This window comes from Lynx canadensis, chromosome A1 (assembly GCF_007474595.2).
Source record: "Lynx canadensis isolate LIC74 chromosome A1, mLynCan4.pri.v2, whole genome shotgun sequence".
Taxonomy (NCBI): domain Eukaryota; kingdom Metazoa; phylum Chordata; class Mammalia; order Carnivora; family Felidae; genus Lynx; species Lynx canadensis.
The window spans coordinates 203,426,142-203,443,405 of record NC_044303.2 but is presented as its reverse complement, the minus strand read 5'-3'; the positions used below and the strand labels follow the sequence as shown (position 1 = coordinate 203,443,405).

General features: G+C 35.4%; 1 protein-coding gene across 1 annotated transcript in view; it reads right to left on the bottom strand.

Annotated features, from left to right (window-relative positions):
- The window catches only part of HCN1 (hyperpolarization activated cyclic nucleotide gated potassium channel 1), a 390,610-nt gene that overhangs the window by 107,773 nt on the left and 265,573 nt on the right, over positions 1 to 17,264 (bottom strand). The window contains exon 4 of the mRNA XM_030330204.1: positions 717 to 935. Coding sequence (XP_030186064.1) covers positions 717 to 935 — 219 coding nt within the window. The remainder of the gene's footprint in view (positions 1 to 716; positions 936 to 17,264) is intronic.

Here is a 17,264-nt window from a genome sequence, read left to right as displayed (position 1 = left end):
AAAAGTTAAGGATGTTTGGTCGAGTATACAATTACTGTCTGACTATCCAAAGTTTAGCCCCAGCGAAAGTAATTCAGCATATGAAAAAAAAATCCAATGAATGTATCATTGCATATATTTACTTTTCTCTCTCTTGAGAAAAGTTTAGAGCTGCAATCATTTTAATTAACACATTGTGCAGAAGAATGCACGACAGCAGCTGTTAATATGCATTTTTAAGACTAGAGGGTGTGGTGACTTATCTAGATATAAGAGCAACATATGTTCAGCTAAGCATATGGATTATAATATAAATTATGATTGTAATGCAGAGAAACAGAGGGACATGTGCAATGGCTGCCTGTTTTCATTTAATCGCTAACATTTTTCTAACATACATTAGAGGAGGCGTTATATTATTTTACTGTGGAAATATGATAGAACATGACCGATGATAATACTTTAAATCAGCTTAATGCATTCTGAAACATGTAACTGTTTTTTCTGTGAATGTAAATTCAGATTTAAAAACGTTATTCAACAAATAAATTGAAAACAAATAACTATATAGCAAGCATCTTAAAGCAACCTTAAAATATCAAAACAGACTGTGTTTTCCTGTTTTATCCATTTTGTTTCATTATGTTTTTGACAGAATAATGGTTTAGTTACTGTGAACACTATTAATTCAATTTTCAAACTAGCTGGTTGGAGATGGTAGTGATGAAACAAATTACCTTCTCTTGATACTGGCGCCTTGAAGAATCCAAAGACTGGATTAAAGCCGTGGCATGGCCGACAAACATGGCATAGCAGGTGGCCCCAACGATCATGCTCAGCATGGTAATCCAGAGGTCAGACATGCTGACTGGGGCCTGGGCTCCATACCCAATGCACAGCATGTGACTCATAGCTTTGAAGAGTGCATATGAATACTGCTTTCCCCACGAATCATTCTGGAAGAGAAGGGAAAGAGAAAACAGGCTGAGTCATTAGGATGGCAGAATAAAAAGTGAGTATGACCCGTGCACAAAAACATTATAGAGTAACGAGTATGGAGAAACATCCTTGTAATGGAACATTTAATTGCTACTCAAATGACCTGCGGTTTCCAAAACTTGCCTACCACTAGGAAACAGAAATAATCTACTGATAATATATGCATTCCAGTCAGTTTTAGGCTTGTTGTCTTTAAAACTAAAATTCCTTTTGGGACAATGGTGTGACTGTCATACAAAAATGCTGAGAATGAATGCTGATAGACTGACTCCAAAGTTTCAAGGAAATGTGGTCATTTTCTTGCAACGTATTTGCAAGATGAGAAATGTTGCAGGGAAGTATGAAGTTGATGGGTCTATGTATAGGAATTTTTATCAAAACTACGATGTTTAGATTTAAAATCCAAATGGATATATTTGGATAGTCCTTAATTCTATACTTCTTAAATGAAAAATACACAAACATTTTGGCAATGGAGGTCTGATAAATGGAAAGACTTCCTTGAAGTCCTCTTTCAGGGTAATGTAGATTGGGATTCAAATGTCAGGATTGATGATGGATGAATCTTGTTGGCTTTTTATAAAATAAAATAAGCAAAATAATATCTTGGCAAACCCTCTGGAAAAAAAAGAGCTGACTTCTGAGATTAGTTACTGGATGCAATTTCTGAAAGCTTTCAAAAATTTACTCCAAACTCTATTCTACAAAAATAAGCTATTCAATATATCTTATCTACCCTTTGATACAATTTAAAGGACTATTTGGATCAATTTGTATCAAGTTCCTGGCCCAAGACTTACAAAATTTATGAGGTCCAGTGCAAAATGAAAATTTGGGATCCATTAGTTCAAAATGTAAGAAAAAAGTGCTGTTAAAGATAATAATAGAAACTAAATTTTCCTTTAAAATATTTTATTACTTATGATAGTAATAGTGATAGATGAATAACAACATAAATTTATATATTTCAAAAAATAATATTTTTGTGTCATAGTTATATATAATATGATAAATAGAAATACTGTATTATTGTGATATATTGATCATATAATTTTTCTGGTTTAATTTTCTGCAAATCCATTTCTTAGGTCATCAACATTTTTACAATTAGCAATTTCATTTTCAACTATAAAATTGTAAGTGACATCACTTGTTTTGGCTAAGGTAAGATCACAAATAATTTCTGATAGTTTCTGAGAAATTTTAAGAAAGATCTTTCTGTTGATGCACCTATTACTGGAACTACTTAGAATATTCTATAGATTATGATAACATTAGCATAAATTTCTGATTTAACATACATTTTAGTACATCTGGAGCTGATGATTCTAATGGAACATTTTTCAATGAAGATTTAACTCTATACAAACTAGTTTCATGTATGAATGTGATTTTTAATTAAACTTTCTACTTTAAGATAAGTAAAGATTAACATGCAAATTTTAAGAAATAATAGAGAACCCATGCACGTTTCATCCAAAATAGTAACATCCTACAAAGTATGTACAATGTTACAACCAGGAAATTGACATGGGTACAATCCATTGATCTCACTCATATTGCACTGATTTAAGGTGCTTGTTAGTGTGTGTACTTAAGTTTTATACAATTTTAATGCCTGTATAAGTTTGCGTATTCCTCACCACAGTCAAGATACAGAACAATTCCATCACAACAAAGATCCTTTACACTGTCTATATGTTGAATTTAATGTAAATGTATGCACTGACATTTTAATATTACCTCTGACATTTCCTATAACTCGCTGAGGTTGTGCAAGAAAACAAAAGTAGTTTCATAATTCGTATATAATCCAAAATACCCGTTTATGTATTTTATTCCTTTATTTTCAATTATAAGGTAAAATTATACAAAAAATTCCTTTTTTTGCTATTCATTGGTTCATTTAGAGTTTCATATGAAGATAGTGTTATTTTCCATCAAATATGATGATCTTTAAATTTAATCTGCATTTCTAGGCTGGTGGATATTTGCTTTGCAATGTTGCAGGAGTTTTCAAAACTGGACATTGTAAACTGTGAAAAATTCTAATAACTCCCTGATGTGCTTTATTGCAACATCCATGTATACACCTTAACTTTGTAATAATTTGCTGACAAAGTTTACCATCTGAGTTATGCAAGCATTATTTTGGGATTTAGGCAGATTTAATGTTCGTGTAGATACTGCAGGGATGGGATCCTGGGACTGATAGGCAGCTGTCCTCTCACCAAGATTCCTGTTCCTGCCGGCAGTGGGGGAGCCGCTCCTACCTCTTTCACTTGCTGCTTTTGCTGCTGTTGCTTTGGGGGTTGCTGTTGCCACTGGTAATCTGGCCCAGTTCTGGCTTGGCCACACTGGGGACACAGCATCCCAGACTGCGGAGGCAGGCAGATGTGCACCTTGCTGTCAGGCCAATTGCTTGGCTTCTGTGTTGCCCGCTTTGCCTGAGGGTCTGAACCTGTGTATGCAGAGTGGCCCCCTGAAGCTCCAATGCTCATGGTCATGTTCATGCTCCACTGTCCCAGTGAACTTCATTTACAGAACATAAATTCACAGATAAAGTTATTGAGAATATCAAGATAGCAGCAGCGGAGCTTTATAACAAGCACAAGGTCCTTCTGGAAGTGGGTCCCTATGCAACTAAAAGGTCATGCCCACATACACACAAAGATATCCCTGCCTTTGTCGAATTAGCTCTTAAATTATTGGAAAATTTTAAGTTATTTAAAAATATATTGAATATATGTAGATAATTTTTTGTTCATGTTTTAATGGAGTTTTCCAATTAGGAAAAATAGGACATGATAAAGCTGAAACACCCAACCTCATAAACTTTGGAATTGCATATGGCTGCTGACAAAAATAACCAGCCCCGTTTGGTTGAAAGAGTTAAGTTTCTTAAAGTGAAATTAATTGTTACTTGTAAAATAAGGTCATGTTGCCCCATCCATCCATCCATCCATCCATCCGTCCATACATCTATCCATGTGTACACACACACACACACACACACACACACAGGTGTAAAAATGAGATTCAATTTTAAGAAATGAAAATTATTTGCATATTATACTATGCATACAGTATAATGGACCCACGCACAAGTTTTCATTTTGAGAAATAAAATTCATTCCTTACACTTTTTTTCTCACATGAAAATACATAGCTATACTTAACAAATAAACCTAAGGTTGCCCAAATTCTAGATGTTCCAGGAACTAGAAATGGAGTATTCAATGAACAAAGAAATGTGTTCTATAAAAATCTTGAATATACATGTTATTTAAAGTGACATTAAACTTCCTGAAATTCAACTCAGTAATACACTGATATACTAAAAATGAATTTATTGCAAAGGCTTTAATTCCTAAGATCTATTCAAAGAACGAACAGAAAAGAAAAAATAAGCTTTGTTTGTATCTCACTGGCTTTAAATCTCTTCTGGGCTCCCTTGGGACTCCAATTCCCTTGTTGTGGTGACTTCCATCTGGTACATGATGATCTTCTCATTTGCCTGGCATCTACTCCTAGATTAGGGCTGGGGCTATGTCTCATTGATTATGTTAAACTCTAAATTGCATGATTCGGTGGACACACTAAATATTTTTTGTTGAAAACACTGTTGAAAAAAAGGGTGAATAAATAAATTTTGACTGTGCTGTTAAATCTAATGCAAGATTCCCTTCCTTACACAGGGGCATAGTCATGTTGTTAAGGCATCTTGATGGACATAGATATAATGGGAATAATTCAAAAGCCAATGGGGTGTCCAGCGGAGACTGCATTTTAATTATGTTTGTATTGTTTATTTCTTTGTTTTTGAGGGGAAACGGTAAGTGGAGCTGGAGAAGAGCATTTCAATTTCCCAGAGGAATGCAGTTAGATAATAGCCAAAGTAAGAATGTATGTTTAGGTTCATTTTCATTTATCTCCTTAGGCACATATCCAAACACACACACACACACACACACACACACACACACACACACACACAGATTCTGGCTTTTTTTTCCCTACAAAAATGGATCATATCATATATACTTCCCTGCATTTAGCTTTTATCACAGGAAAATTCCTCCAAATAATCTAGTGTTCATGTAACTATGTCAATTACCCATTGTTGATTTTGTTGTAGTTAATTCTCCTATTTTTCTATTGTTTTCTAGTTTTTGCCACTACAAACTATTCTGTAATAAACAACTTTGTACATATAACCTTTATCTCTATCAAGTAGATTCTCAGGAGTGTGTTTGTTGGGTCAAAGAGTAAAGTTTTCAATTGATTTTGAAATATATTGCCAAAATGTTTCAAAAGGCTATAACTTTTCCAAAAACAAGTAAAATCACACTTCATCACCTTTTCTAGTGAGAAATAGTGGCCCACAGTTATTTTTATTTCCATTTCTCAGACTAAGAATTTGAGAATGTTTTCATATACTTATTAACCAACTGGACTTCTCATTTCTGATGAAATTCTTGTTTTTTTCTTATGAATTTGTAATACATAGTTGAAGACTGGATATCAATTCTTTAACTATTTGCTTTAAATGTCTATTCCTAATTTACTGTGTTCCTATTTTTTAATGATATAATTTGCCATACAAACATTTTGATTACTTTATGTAGGAAAATAAATCTACAATTTCCCTGTGAGCTGCTGAACTTTCTGTATTGGTTAAAAAGATTTCCCTGAATCTATGATTATTCATATATAAGTGTTTTTGAGATACGTTATTTTTATATAACAGTGGTTCTCAACTGAGGATGATTCTGTCACCCAGGGAACATTGCTGAATTTTTTTGTTTTTATAACTGGAGGAAGTGCTGTTAACATCTAATAGGTACAGGCTAGTGAAGCTACTAAGTGCCCCCCCACCCCACCCCACCAATTCACAGAGAAGCTCACTCACAGCAAACAATTATGTGGCTCAGGGGCACCTGGTTGGCTCAGTCCATTAAGTGATAGAGTCTTGACTTTGGTTGAGGTCATGATCTCACAGTTCATGAGTTCAAGCCCCAAGTCAGGCTCTACAGTGACGGCGCAGAGACTGCTTAAAATTCTCTCTTTTTCCCTCTACCTCTCCCCCACCCTCTCTCTCAAAAATAAACAAAAGAATATTAAAAAAGAAGGAATTATATGGCCCAAAATACAGCCGTGGTGAGGTAATAGATGGATTTAACAATGACTAAAGAAAAGCTATGTTCAAAAGCTATTGGAAGCCTAAGGGAGGTGAAATGAAAAGTGAAATAGCATAAAAGCATAAAGTATAAAACAAGAACAGCCATAAATAATTTTGAGGAGATAAGGTCTATAGAATTTAGCATATAAGATTTTTATGAAATGGTAAAAGAAAAAGGAAAGTAGAATAATTCAGGAGGTTATGGAAAATTCAGAAAGATTCAAGCAATTTAGGCTTTTCTTTACAGAGGAGACTGATCAGGTGTAGGGATCTTTTCTGTTATTCTACAAGACCAGAATCATTCTCTTTACACATTGAATTTTGTCTATGCGCATTGTGTACATGAGGGCCAACCCAGCCCTCACAGTGGAATGTCAGTATTTAAGGCAGCAGCCATGTGACTCAGAGGCTGCTGCTGAAAGAACCCTAAATGGAAGAATGATATTTATACCATTACCGGCATCCTCTTTATTGGCTCCTCCCCTCCCCACCAGCACTATCCACCGTTACAATCCCAGCTACAAAAAGCTCAAGCCAGAAAGGTAGGTTGACTATGGCGATAAAACACACACATGGGGTTATCCTTGAAAAACAGTGTGATGGTAACAACATGAAGGGCTCTAAACTGCTCAAAGCACCAATTATTGTACTGATCTAATCAATCTTTCATCTGATTGTTCTTATTGCCATTTGATAAATGATAATATTGAGGTAGAGAACATCGTGACTTGCCCAAGGTTACAAGTTTATAAGTGGAAGATTCATTGTTTTGAACCCAATCTGACTCTACAGACCATACTATTAGCTACTACGTGACACTGCTCTTGATTTTATAAACATTATATTCATAATTTCAGGCAAAATATTAGGCTGAAAGACTAACTGATCAGTTCAAATCTCACATGAAAACCCTTATTTAATGTAGAAAATCAACATCAGGCAAAGAGGAGACCTAAAGAAGGAAAAACTTGGGGGTGCCTGGGTGGCTCAGTCAGTAGAGCGTCCGACTTCAGCTCAGGTCATAATCTCACGGTTCATGAGTTCGAGCCCTGCGTTGGACTCTGTGTTGACAGCTCAGAGCCTGGAGCCTATTTCCAATTCTGTGTCGCCCTCCCTCTCTACCCCTCCCCAACTTGTGCTCTATTTCTCTCTCTCTCAAAAATAAATAAAAATTAAAAAAAAATAAGAAGGAAAAACTAGATCTGATAGGGCTTGGTGAAGGTCCAGGAATGTTTCTTTTCTTTTCTTTTCTTTTTTCTTTTATTATGTGGCTGTTCTCCTTTCATTTAAAAAAAAAAAAAGACTCTATTGTATTTTAGTCTACATTAATAATAAGAACATGAATGGGAAGACTATATACTCCACGTGATTTATCATATGATCCAAATATTACCAACTCCCATATGACTTGAATCCTATTGAAAGGAAATAAATATCTGTTAGCTCTGATTTAATCAGGGTTTCTCTTGTTTTCATGTAGGCAATGATTTACTAACAAACTGTTCCTTATAGATTTTTATTATTCAAAGAGTTTGCTCATTTAAGTCATCACTTCACTGAGGCATCACTGAATGTAATTATTTTTTTTGAGGAAAACATATTGAGTCCAATTAACAAGAATATATATAAGTAAATTGGATTATTCCATCTGGCAACTCTCATACAGAAAAAAATATATTTTAGGTTTATAGTCTAGGTTAATCTAGTTTCTAAGCATTTGTTTGATACACTGTTTATACTGTTACTTAATTTGGATCAGGGCTATTGACAAAAAAAGAAAAGAAATGTTTACTCTAGAGTTCCCTACACCTTCTGACTTAGGATGGTCAAACTCAAACTAAGCCATTTAGTATTCTGCCACAGGTATAAAAGTTCTCTGGTCCATCATCTTTATATGAACCAAAATTCTATTAACTTAGAAGGACAAAATATTCCATTATTGAACATCTGAATGAATTCTTCTTTATCATTTGAAATAAAATACAAGCATGAATCTAAGTAGGCAAAATTCGATATATAGAAGCAAACTTGGATATATAGAACTTGACTCAGAAATATGTACATCAACAGCTAAAGTATCAAATTTTGATCAGTTTCAATTTACTTCTTCAACCACTGACTAAACTTATCATTTACATCAATTTCAGCAATGCCAATCAGATACAAAGATACATTAAGAAGTTCTCAAGATAAGGAATACAGCTGAGCATAATCTGCCTGAAGTCATAAGAAGTGTAGCATAACAGGTCACCAATTCCAAAGTGTACCTTCAATTGAACATGAGTTTACTTAATCTGTGTATAAGAGAAGAGAGTCAGGGTAATAAATTGTTGTTCTCTATCAATTTTACAGTGCTGAAGTATGGTAACAATGTGATAGACATCAGGAGCAAGATTTATACCGATTAGTGATTGAAATAGAGATATCCTTGTTTTTAAGTACTCATTTGAGCATTTTTGTTTTTGGAAGTATGTCCCCTAGAATTGCTGGATTTGTAAATTACAAACAGAAACATTTAAGAAACATCTTTGAGGAGGTATCTTAGTTGAATTAAACATTATTCATGACTTTTTGTTATAGATCATAGTAAGTGATAAGGTCAGTAGGAAGACAAGTGGAGATCAACTCAATGAGGCCATCCTAAATTGAATTATTCAGTAGAAACACTCTACATGCAATTCCTAAGGAGACTCAGGGAAAAGGCTGACAGCTGTGTTGTGTGTAAGGTCAAAATGTAGATAATGAGAAAGAATATTTCTTAAAAAATATATATATGATGTGGCATTTCCTTCCAGTATAGTGCTTTGAAAGCAAATATTAACTCCAATGTAGGCAAGAAGAAAGAGAACCTGTCAACATTGTGCTTTGATTTCATAACTTGTCAACCTTGTTCCATAACATTAGCACTATGTTTTTAAATTAGGAAGTAATGAATTATTTCCAGGCAAATCACATGATAGAAGCTCTTGAAACCTTGAAATACATGGTTATATTTTTTGAACTTTTAAAAAATTTTTATTTCAGAGAGAGAGAGGGAGAGAGAGAGAGAACACGTGCACATGAGAGAGGGGTTGAGGGAATAAGAGAATTCCAAGCAGGCTCCATGCTCAGCATGGTGCCTAATGTGGGGCCCAATCCCATGATCCCAGGATCATGACCTGAGCCCAAATCAAGAGTTGGACCCTCAGTTGACTGAACCCCCCAAGCGCCTCCGTATTTGTATTCTTGGTAGCATTATCTCCAAGTAATTTAAATGCCATGATTTTTAGAAATGTCACTTTAAAAAATAATATACAATTACATATATTTTTCAGTGGAAAAATGTATTTATTTTTATTATTTGTGACTGTTATGATCTGCTTCCAAACATTTGTACCTCTGAAATCAATCCTTTTGCATTACAGAAGGATTCAAAGAGCTTTTAGCAATAAAATATAAAGTTACTGCATAACTAGATTACTGTTGCCATAAAAAGAATGATGTTTGTTTATTTTAAGTTCTAGACTTGTTCCCTGGACAATTAATCCCTCAAATTCTAAATATATGTTTTCCTGCTTCAATCGCATGATAAAATACAAAATCTGCATTAAGTAGATTGATAAATTAAAATTTAATGATGCTTGAGATTATGGATATTTTTTCTTGTATTTCTTTATGCACTGGTGCATTATTTTAAAATAAAAATTAAACATATCAATACATTATTTTTTAAGTTGGTGTGTCTATTAGCCTATTTTTTTATACTAAGAGTTAATTAATACTTGTTATAGAAAGGCCTAAAATCAGGTATTATTTTAAGATTTTAAGTGTGATTTTTCTATAATTAGTATTTTGAGCAAATATTATCATTGCTTGCTTGTACAAGTAAATATAAGTATTCAAATATTATTTGAAAGGGAGAGAAAGGGAGAGAGAGAGAGAAACAGAGTATGAGCGGTGGAGGGGCAGAGAGAGAGGGAAACATAGAATCCCAAGCAGGCTCCAGGCTCTGAGCTGTCAGCACAGAGCCCAATGTGGAGCTTGAATCCATGAACCCTGAGATCAAGACCTGAGCTGAAGTGGAAGGCTTAACTGACTGAGCCAGATGTCCCTTATTTCATTTTATCTTAATTTTGTTTTTAATTTTTTTAAATGTTTATTTATTTTTTTTTTTTTTGAGAGCGAGAGAACGAGAGAGAGCATGAGTAGGGGAGAGGCAGAAAAAGAGGGAGAGAGAAAATCTGAAGCAGGCTCCAGGTTCTGAGCCATTAGCACAGAGCTCAACGTGGGGCGCAAACTGACAAACCATGAGATCATGACCTGAGCCGAAGTCGGATGGTTAACAGACTGAACGACCCAGGCACCCCAGCAAGTATATTTTAAATATTTCTGCACATATATCTATCCATAAACATATTTTATATATATACTTAAATATAAATGAACAATGGAAGAGATTAGCATACACTGAGTACTTTACTCCTTATGAGGTACTATTCTATGAACTCATTGCTCCTCATAACATTCTTGAAACCTGATATTGTTCTTACAGGTAAGAGATGCAAAAATTAGAAAAATTAAGAAACTTGCTCAAAGTCACACACATTTATCAGTGCCAAAGCTGGAACTGAATCACTGGTCTGTTTGAACTACAGTATAAACTGTCTCCATTCCAAAGATCACAGCCACATATTTCATAACCATGTATATAAGTAAAATACATAATCCTAATGCAAAAGTTTAAAGCATTTTAAGAACATAACTGTAGCACAGAAATTCTTTAAAATATATGTTCTCATCTCAACTAGCAAAAGGGAACGTCTATTACATGTTAAGGGAATTTAGAGGAAAAACGATCTCAGGTTTTCATCAGAGGAAACCTCTAAAGGAAAATTCCCTGGAGAGTTTGAGGTCAATAAAGATGCTTGGGTCATACAGTCATACTTCACTTTTTCCCATTGGCCAAGAACACTCAAAGGGTTCTCTTCTTTTCCTCCTATTCCCAAAGCCCGAGATGAAGCAAACTATCCTGGCATTGAATAGGAAGAGTCTTCTGGAAGGAGGTCCTTGTCTGAGGCTCAATCCTCCAGAGTATAGAAGGTGCATGCCACATAGGGAGGCAGATTCAGTCTGAACCACTTACGGATGCTGTGTGTTTCCACTAACACCTGGTCAAAGTAAAATAAGTAATGGCGGCACATCTCCAAACATATCTCTAAATGCTATTATTTAATACGCACTTTTAAATTAATTGTATGGGTTTTAGTGAAGCAAGTCTGCACTAATGATTTTCAAATTAGTAGATCATCTCTTTGATGGCACTCTCAAGTTGTTTAACTCCGCTAATTAGAGGTTTTAGCATATTGGTAGTTCTAAAAACTGCTAAAATTAAAGTGACATTGAAGTGAAACAAAGAACTATAATCCTTTTTGGTAGGCTCAACCTTCTGCCTTTAATAAGGAAAGTGGCCACCTGGGACATAAAAGAAGCAGGAATGAAGAACAGTTTTTCAGCTTGAGCGTAGCCCTTGGGTGATTATTGTTAATTATTAGATGACAAAATTTATTGTATGTGCAATTTTTTGCTTCTATAAATGTTTGTTACCATAGGAAAAACAAGGCATTATATTTTTCCTCATAGAGAATTTACATATATGTCGATTTGTATGGCAGATGGTATAACAGAGAAATTGTACTTTACTGGAAGATCAAATGAGAGGCATTATATAAAAGGCTGACATAAAGTGGCTCTATACAAAAGGGCTGATACCCAATGTGGTGTTCAGGTGTTTTCCATCTACATTTCTCTACATGAGGGTCTACATTTATTAATAGTGTGTATGTGTGTGTTTTCACTTAATAACATGTTTGTAGTACTTTCTACTGCCAGTTACCATTCTAATCTCTTCACAAACATATACATCATCAGGGATTTTATTAAAATCTGATGTTTAGAGATAACCATAACTAAACAATAGAGAATTTTACACCATAGAGAAAACAAATGTGCAAGCTGACAAGAAACTTAGCAACTGGTTATTGATGTCGGGGTAAAAAAGAGCTTTTCCATTATTCCAAAAGTCAGGCTCTCACCTGTAACGGATTCTGAAATCCCACCTCAGCAATGGTAGAATTTGCCCTTGACATTTAACATAGCCAAGTAGTGGCACGATGGTATGATAAATAAATTTCTCTGTGTTTTCTTTTTCTACCTGGATTTGCTACTGGGTCAGGCCCCCGACCACCAGGTTTAAGAAGGATTAATGAAATAAAATAAAAGAATTGACTCACTAAACAATCTTCCCTATGGTAGACTGACATTTATCCACAGATCCATAAAAAGTTGGAATTGTATGAGATCTGGGCAAAAATTTAGGCTACCTTTTTTATCAGCAAATTGAGTTTAAGAATATACCTATTTTAAAGATAAAAACAACTAACTACACACATAAATAAGTGTATTTGGACTATCCAACTTTATTTTAATCTAATATGCAAGGAACAATACATTTCAAAGTCATAGAAAATACTGTTACTTGCCCATGGTCTCATCTGTTTTGCCTAAGGACTGAAAAACAAAAAAAGCCCTTAAGTCTCTACATGCTTGTAAGTATTACTTCCATTATCTTGGCATAGTCATAATAATAATTGTAATACCACCACCAACAAAAACATTGAGTATGGTTTACACAGATCTCTTAAAATAAGAATCTAATTTGACCTGGTGATTATCACAGCAACGTTATGGCAGCTAGAAGAGCCTTTATGAGGATGAAGTGCAGAGTTTCCTTAACTTGCTTGTGGCCTCATGATAAGAAGGAGTAGCTCTCCTTTGGGTCTCTGACCTGCTAACTGCAGATACAGTACATTTGAAGCTATACCTTAATAATCATTATCCTATACTCTGCTCACATATGGGTATTTAAGAGGAAAAAAATCAGCCATGCTTTGGGTTAAACCATCTCTATTCTGAAAATGACAGTACAAGTCAAATTATTACTACAATCTGTCTGAGTAAAATGATGAGGGCATCCATTAGGATCTGTATTGCCCAACACTCCCATAGAGTTAGCTATTTCAGGCAAATATGTGCTTATTAGGTCAGTGGCTGATTAAATTGTATAGAAAACTATTTCCCTCAGCAAAGACCATCTCAATCACAAGTTTAAAAGACACTGGCTAAAATTATTGTGTTACTTTAGAAAACCACTTTTTTTTTAGTTTCTTTTTGAGAGAGAGAGAGAGATAGGCAGAGAGAGAGGGGGACAGAGGATCTGAAGCAGGCTCCACGCTGACAGCAGACAGCCCCATGCAGGGCTTGAACTCACAAATGGTGAGATCGTGACCCAAGCTGAAGGCAGACACTTAACCAACTGAGCCACCCAGGTGCCCCCATACTTTCTTTTTTTTTTAAAAGCCAAACAGATTTATTCTCTCATTGTTCCGTAGCCTAAAAATTTGATATCAAAGTCAGCAGGACCTTCTTTGGTTCTTCCAACTTGTGGTGGAGGCTATAATTACTGGCACTCCTGGGCTTGCAGCTACATCACTCTAATCTCTGCCTCTACTGTCACACAATGTTTTCCTCTTCTTATGAGGACAGCAGTCATGTTGGATTAAGGCCCACTCCAATGATTTCATCTGAACTTGATTACATCTGCAAAGATCCTATTTACAAATAAGGTCACATTGCCAGATACTTGGGCATTATAACTTCAACATATCTGTTTGGGGAGCACAATTCAACCCGTAAAAATGGCCTTGCTTCAAGTAAGAAGAGGTGAGTTTGAGTGTGTAAGTTTATATGGCAGTTGCAGAACACAGAACCTTCTGCTTCAACCATAGTCTCATTTGTGTGTGTTTGCAGTAGGTGTGGCTTGTAATTCTCAAGTTAAAAAAAATGCTTTTAAAGTTCATCTTCTTTACAGTGAAGTAGTAACTGCACAAATCAGCAACAGTACATGTTACTTAATTCTAAAGGCATGACCTTTAACGCAGACAAACAAATAAAGCCTTAAATTATAAGTAATGCTAGAAGCTGGTGTATTGATTATGCAATCTAACAGGATAAGCCTAGGAAATCCTCTGCTGTGTAAGACTGTGTAAAAAGTAGAAAGATTGAGCACTCACAGTTATTTTTAGAAGCCTAACTCCAACTTAAAACTCTTATCCTATGATGTGTACTCAGTGTATTCTTAGTACGTAAGGCTTCTTTGTCAGAGTTATTGCTCTGAGAGAATGTTCTGCTTTCACTTCTTAAATCCATATAAGTCTTATACAAATACAGGTTTTATAATGTGTGGACTCTGTGATCTTATGCACAAGTTTACAGAACATTCAAATACCAAATAGTACTTAAGAGAAGCAAAAAGCAACCTCTTGATCAATAGAATCAAAACAAATATGCCTTTTATTAATACTTAGAAAGGGTAAATCCCTAAAGTCTCAGTTGTTTCTGATAAATCAATTCTCCATTCACATTACATTTAAGTGTGAGAGTATGTGTGTGTCTATGTGTGTAAAATGAGAGAGAGAGAGGGAGAGAGGGAGAAGAGAGAAACTGATTGATTTTCAAGGCTTAGACTATCTTGCTTCAGCCATATCTCTGAATTTAGATATAGACTGATGTATAAATCTACAAGCAAATTATACAAGAGAAAGAAAAATATTGAAGCAATCTGTTTTATTTTCTCTTTCTTTTTTCTTTTCTTCTAGATTTTGATTCTACCAGCTTACAAGACTAGGAAAATGGGGATTTAGATGTATTCCCGTTTTTTTTTCATTTTGTTTTATTTTATTTTATTTTAATTTAATTTTTAAAATTTGTATCCAAGTTAGTTAGCATATAGTGCAACAATGATTTCAGGGGTAGATTCCTTAATGCCCCTTACCCATTTAGCCCACCCCCCTCCCACAATCCCTTAAATAACCCTCTGTTCTCCATATTTAAGAGTCTCTTATGTTTTGTCCCCCTCCCTGTTTTTATATTATTTTTGCTTCCCTTCCCTTATGTTCATCTGTTTTGTATCTTAAAGTCCTCATTATGAGTGAAGTCATATGATATTTGTTTTTCTCTAATTTCGCTTAGCAAAATACCCTCTAGTTCCAAACACATAGTTGCAAACGGCAAGATTTCATTCTGTTTGATTGCTGAGTAATACTCCATTGTGTGTGTGTGTGTGTGTGTGTGTGTATACATATATATATATATATATATATATATATATATATACACACACCATATCTTCTTTATCCATTCATCCATTGGTGAACATCATTTGGGCTCTTTTCATACTTTGGCTGTTGTTGATAGTGTTGCTATAAACATTGGGGTGCATGTGCCCCTTCAAAACAGCATACCTGTATCCCTTGGAAAAATACCTAGTAGTGCAATTGCTGGGTTGTAGGGTAGTTCTAGTTTTAATTTTTTGAGGAAATTCCATATTGTTTTCCACAGTGGTTGCACCAGTTTGCATTCCCACCAGCCGGGCAAAAGAGATCCTCTTTCTCCGCATCCTTGCCAAGATGTAATTCCCATTTCTGATGAGTTTGTTTCAATTCTTTAACATCAGAATAAAAATATATGGACAACTGTCCCATATTTGACTATGACATTATTATCCAAAGACGATATTAATGTGAAGCAGGTTCCCTTTGAACTTTAGTGGATTCCATTTGAAATCAAGCTAATGAGAATATTCTAGCTACTTTCTTATGGCATGGAGAGGAAAACTAAGGTTAGTTTACTTTTAGAAAAGCAGTTTTTTGTCTATGTAAGCATGATAAAAAAACATGATAATAAAATGTACCCAGAAGTGGAGTGACCCTAAATACTTTGGTAGAATTCTTATTTCCAGTTTTAATATTACCTAACGCCAACACCTCTCATAGTTCTGACCACTTTGGTTGTGAGGCATAATAATTGGCGTCTCCTCAGAGGAACATACTGCTTGGTACCACTCCCATAGAAGACTGACCTATAATATCTCAATCAGGTAAAATGCCAAATTTTCCACCTACTGATAGACTGACTATAGAGAACATATCCAGACACATCATATACATGTCTTCCTTCTTCTGACGTGGAAGGAAACAACACTGTGGCTTACTGTCAAAGCAAGAGAGTGTCTTACCAATTAACAGCATGCATTTTTCAGTCAGTAGGAGCCGCTCACAAAGAAGAGGTAAACATTCAAAGCTCAATGACTTCTCTTGCGCATCGCTTCCATGACTCATGGGAGATTTCCCCAGCTAGTTCTAAATTGATTAATCTGCTCCAATGAATCAATAGTCTTTTCATCTTCACATTTCCTCAGGCACTAGTGACAAAGGTTGAGAAAATCGTCTGTTGTATTTGGGTGTGGGTACATGTGTATTCCTATCCCGGGCTTGCCTAGAAAAGGTGTAGCATTGTAGTCTCCTTCTTGTACAACCTGTGTGCTTCCCCGATAGCACTTTGATGTCACGTCCTCCAGACAGTGGCGATGAAAGCAGCGGTATGCCTCAGTGACAAAACTTTGATCACACTGTGGATGAGGTTTGGGAGAAGAGTCCCCAGTTTTCCAGTCAGAATCAAGACAAAGACCTAATCACAGGCTTATTCGAAAACCTCTCCCATATCTTCTTCTAAGAGGCTAGAAATTATCTCAAGTCTTTCTGTTTTAGGTAAGGAAGAAAATGTCATAATTTCTGGAAGGTTATGATTTAAATGTCTATACATTACTTCTAAGTCATTATTCAAAGATCCTCTTGCCATGGCCTACAGGTTCCTGGGCTGGCCCCAACAGGCTTCAGGAGTGACTCCCATGACACTAGAACTAGATGAGCATAGGCCAGGACAGGGTGAACAGTTTCAGAGTTTCAGGAGCATCCCAGGGCAAATTCTTTAGGGAAGGACACAGCTTGAATGCCATAAGGTTAAAAAGCAAGTATCAGAGGGGGGGCTGTCCCGAGTGAAAAGAGATAGGATGGAAGTAAATGTGTATCAGGCATACATAAGAAGGGGTACAGGCAGTTTATTGTTGCTTTGATATGTCCATGGCTTACCTCTGACTATCACTATAAGTCTATTGGGTGGTTCAGATGGAATCATTCAAAGATTCTTTTTGTCCTCTGTTCTGTTATAG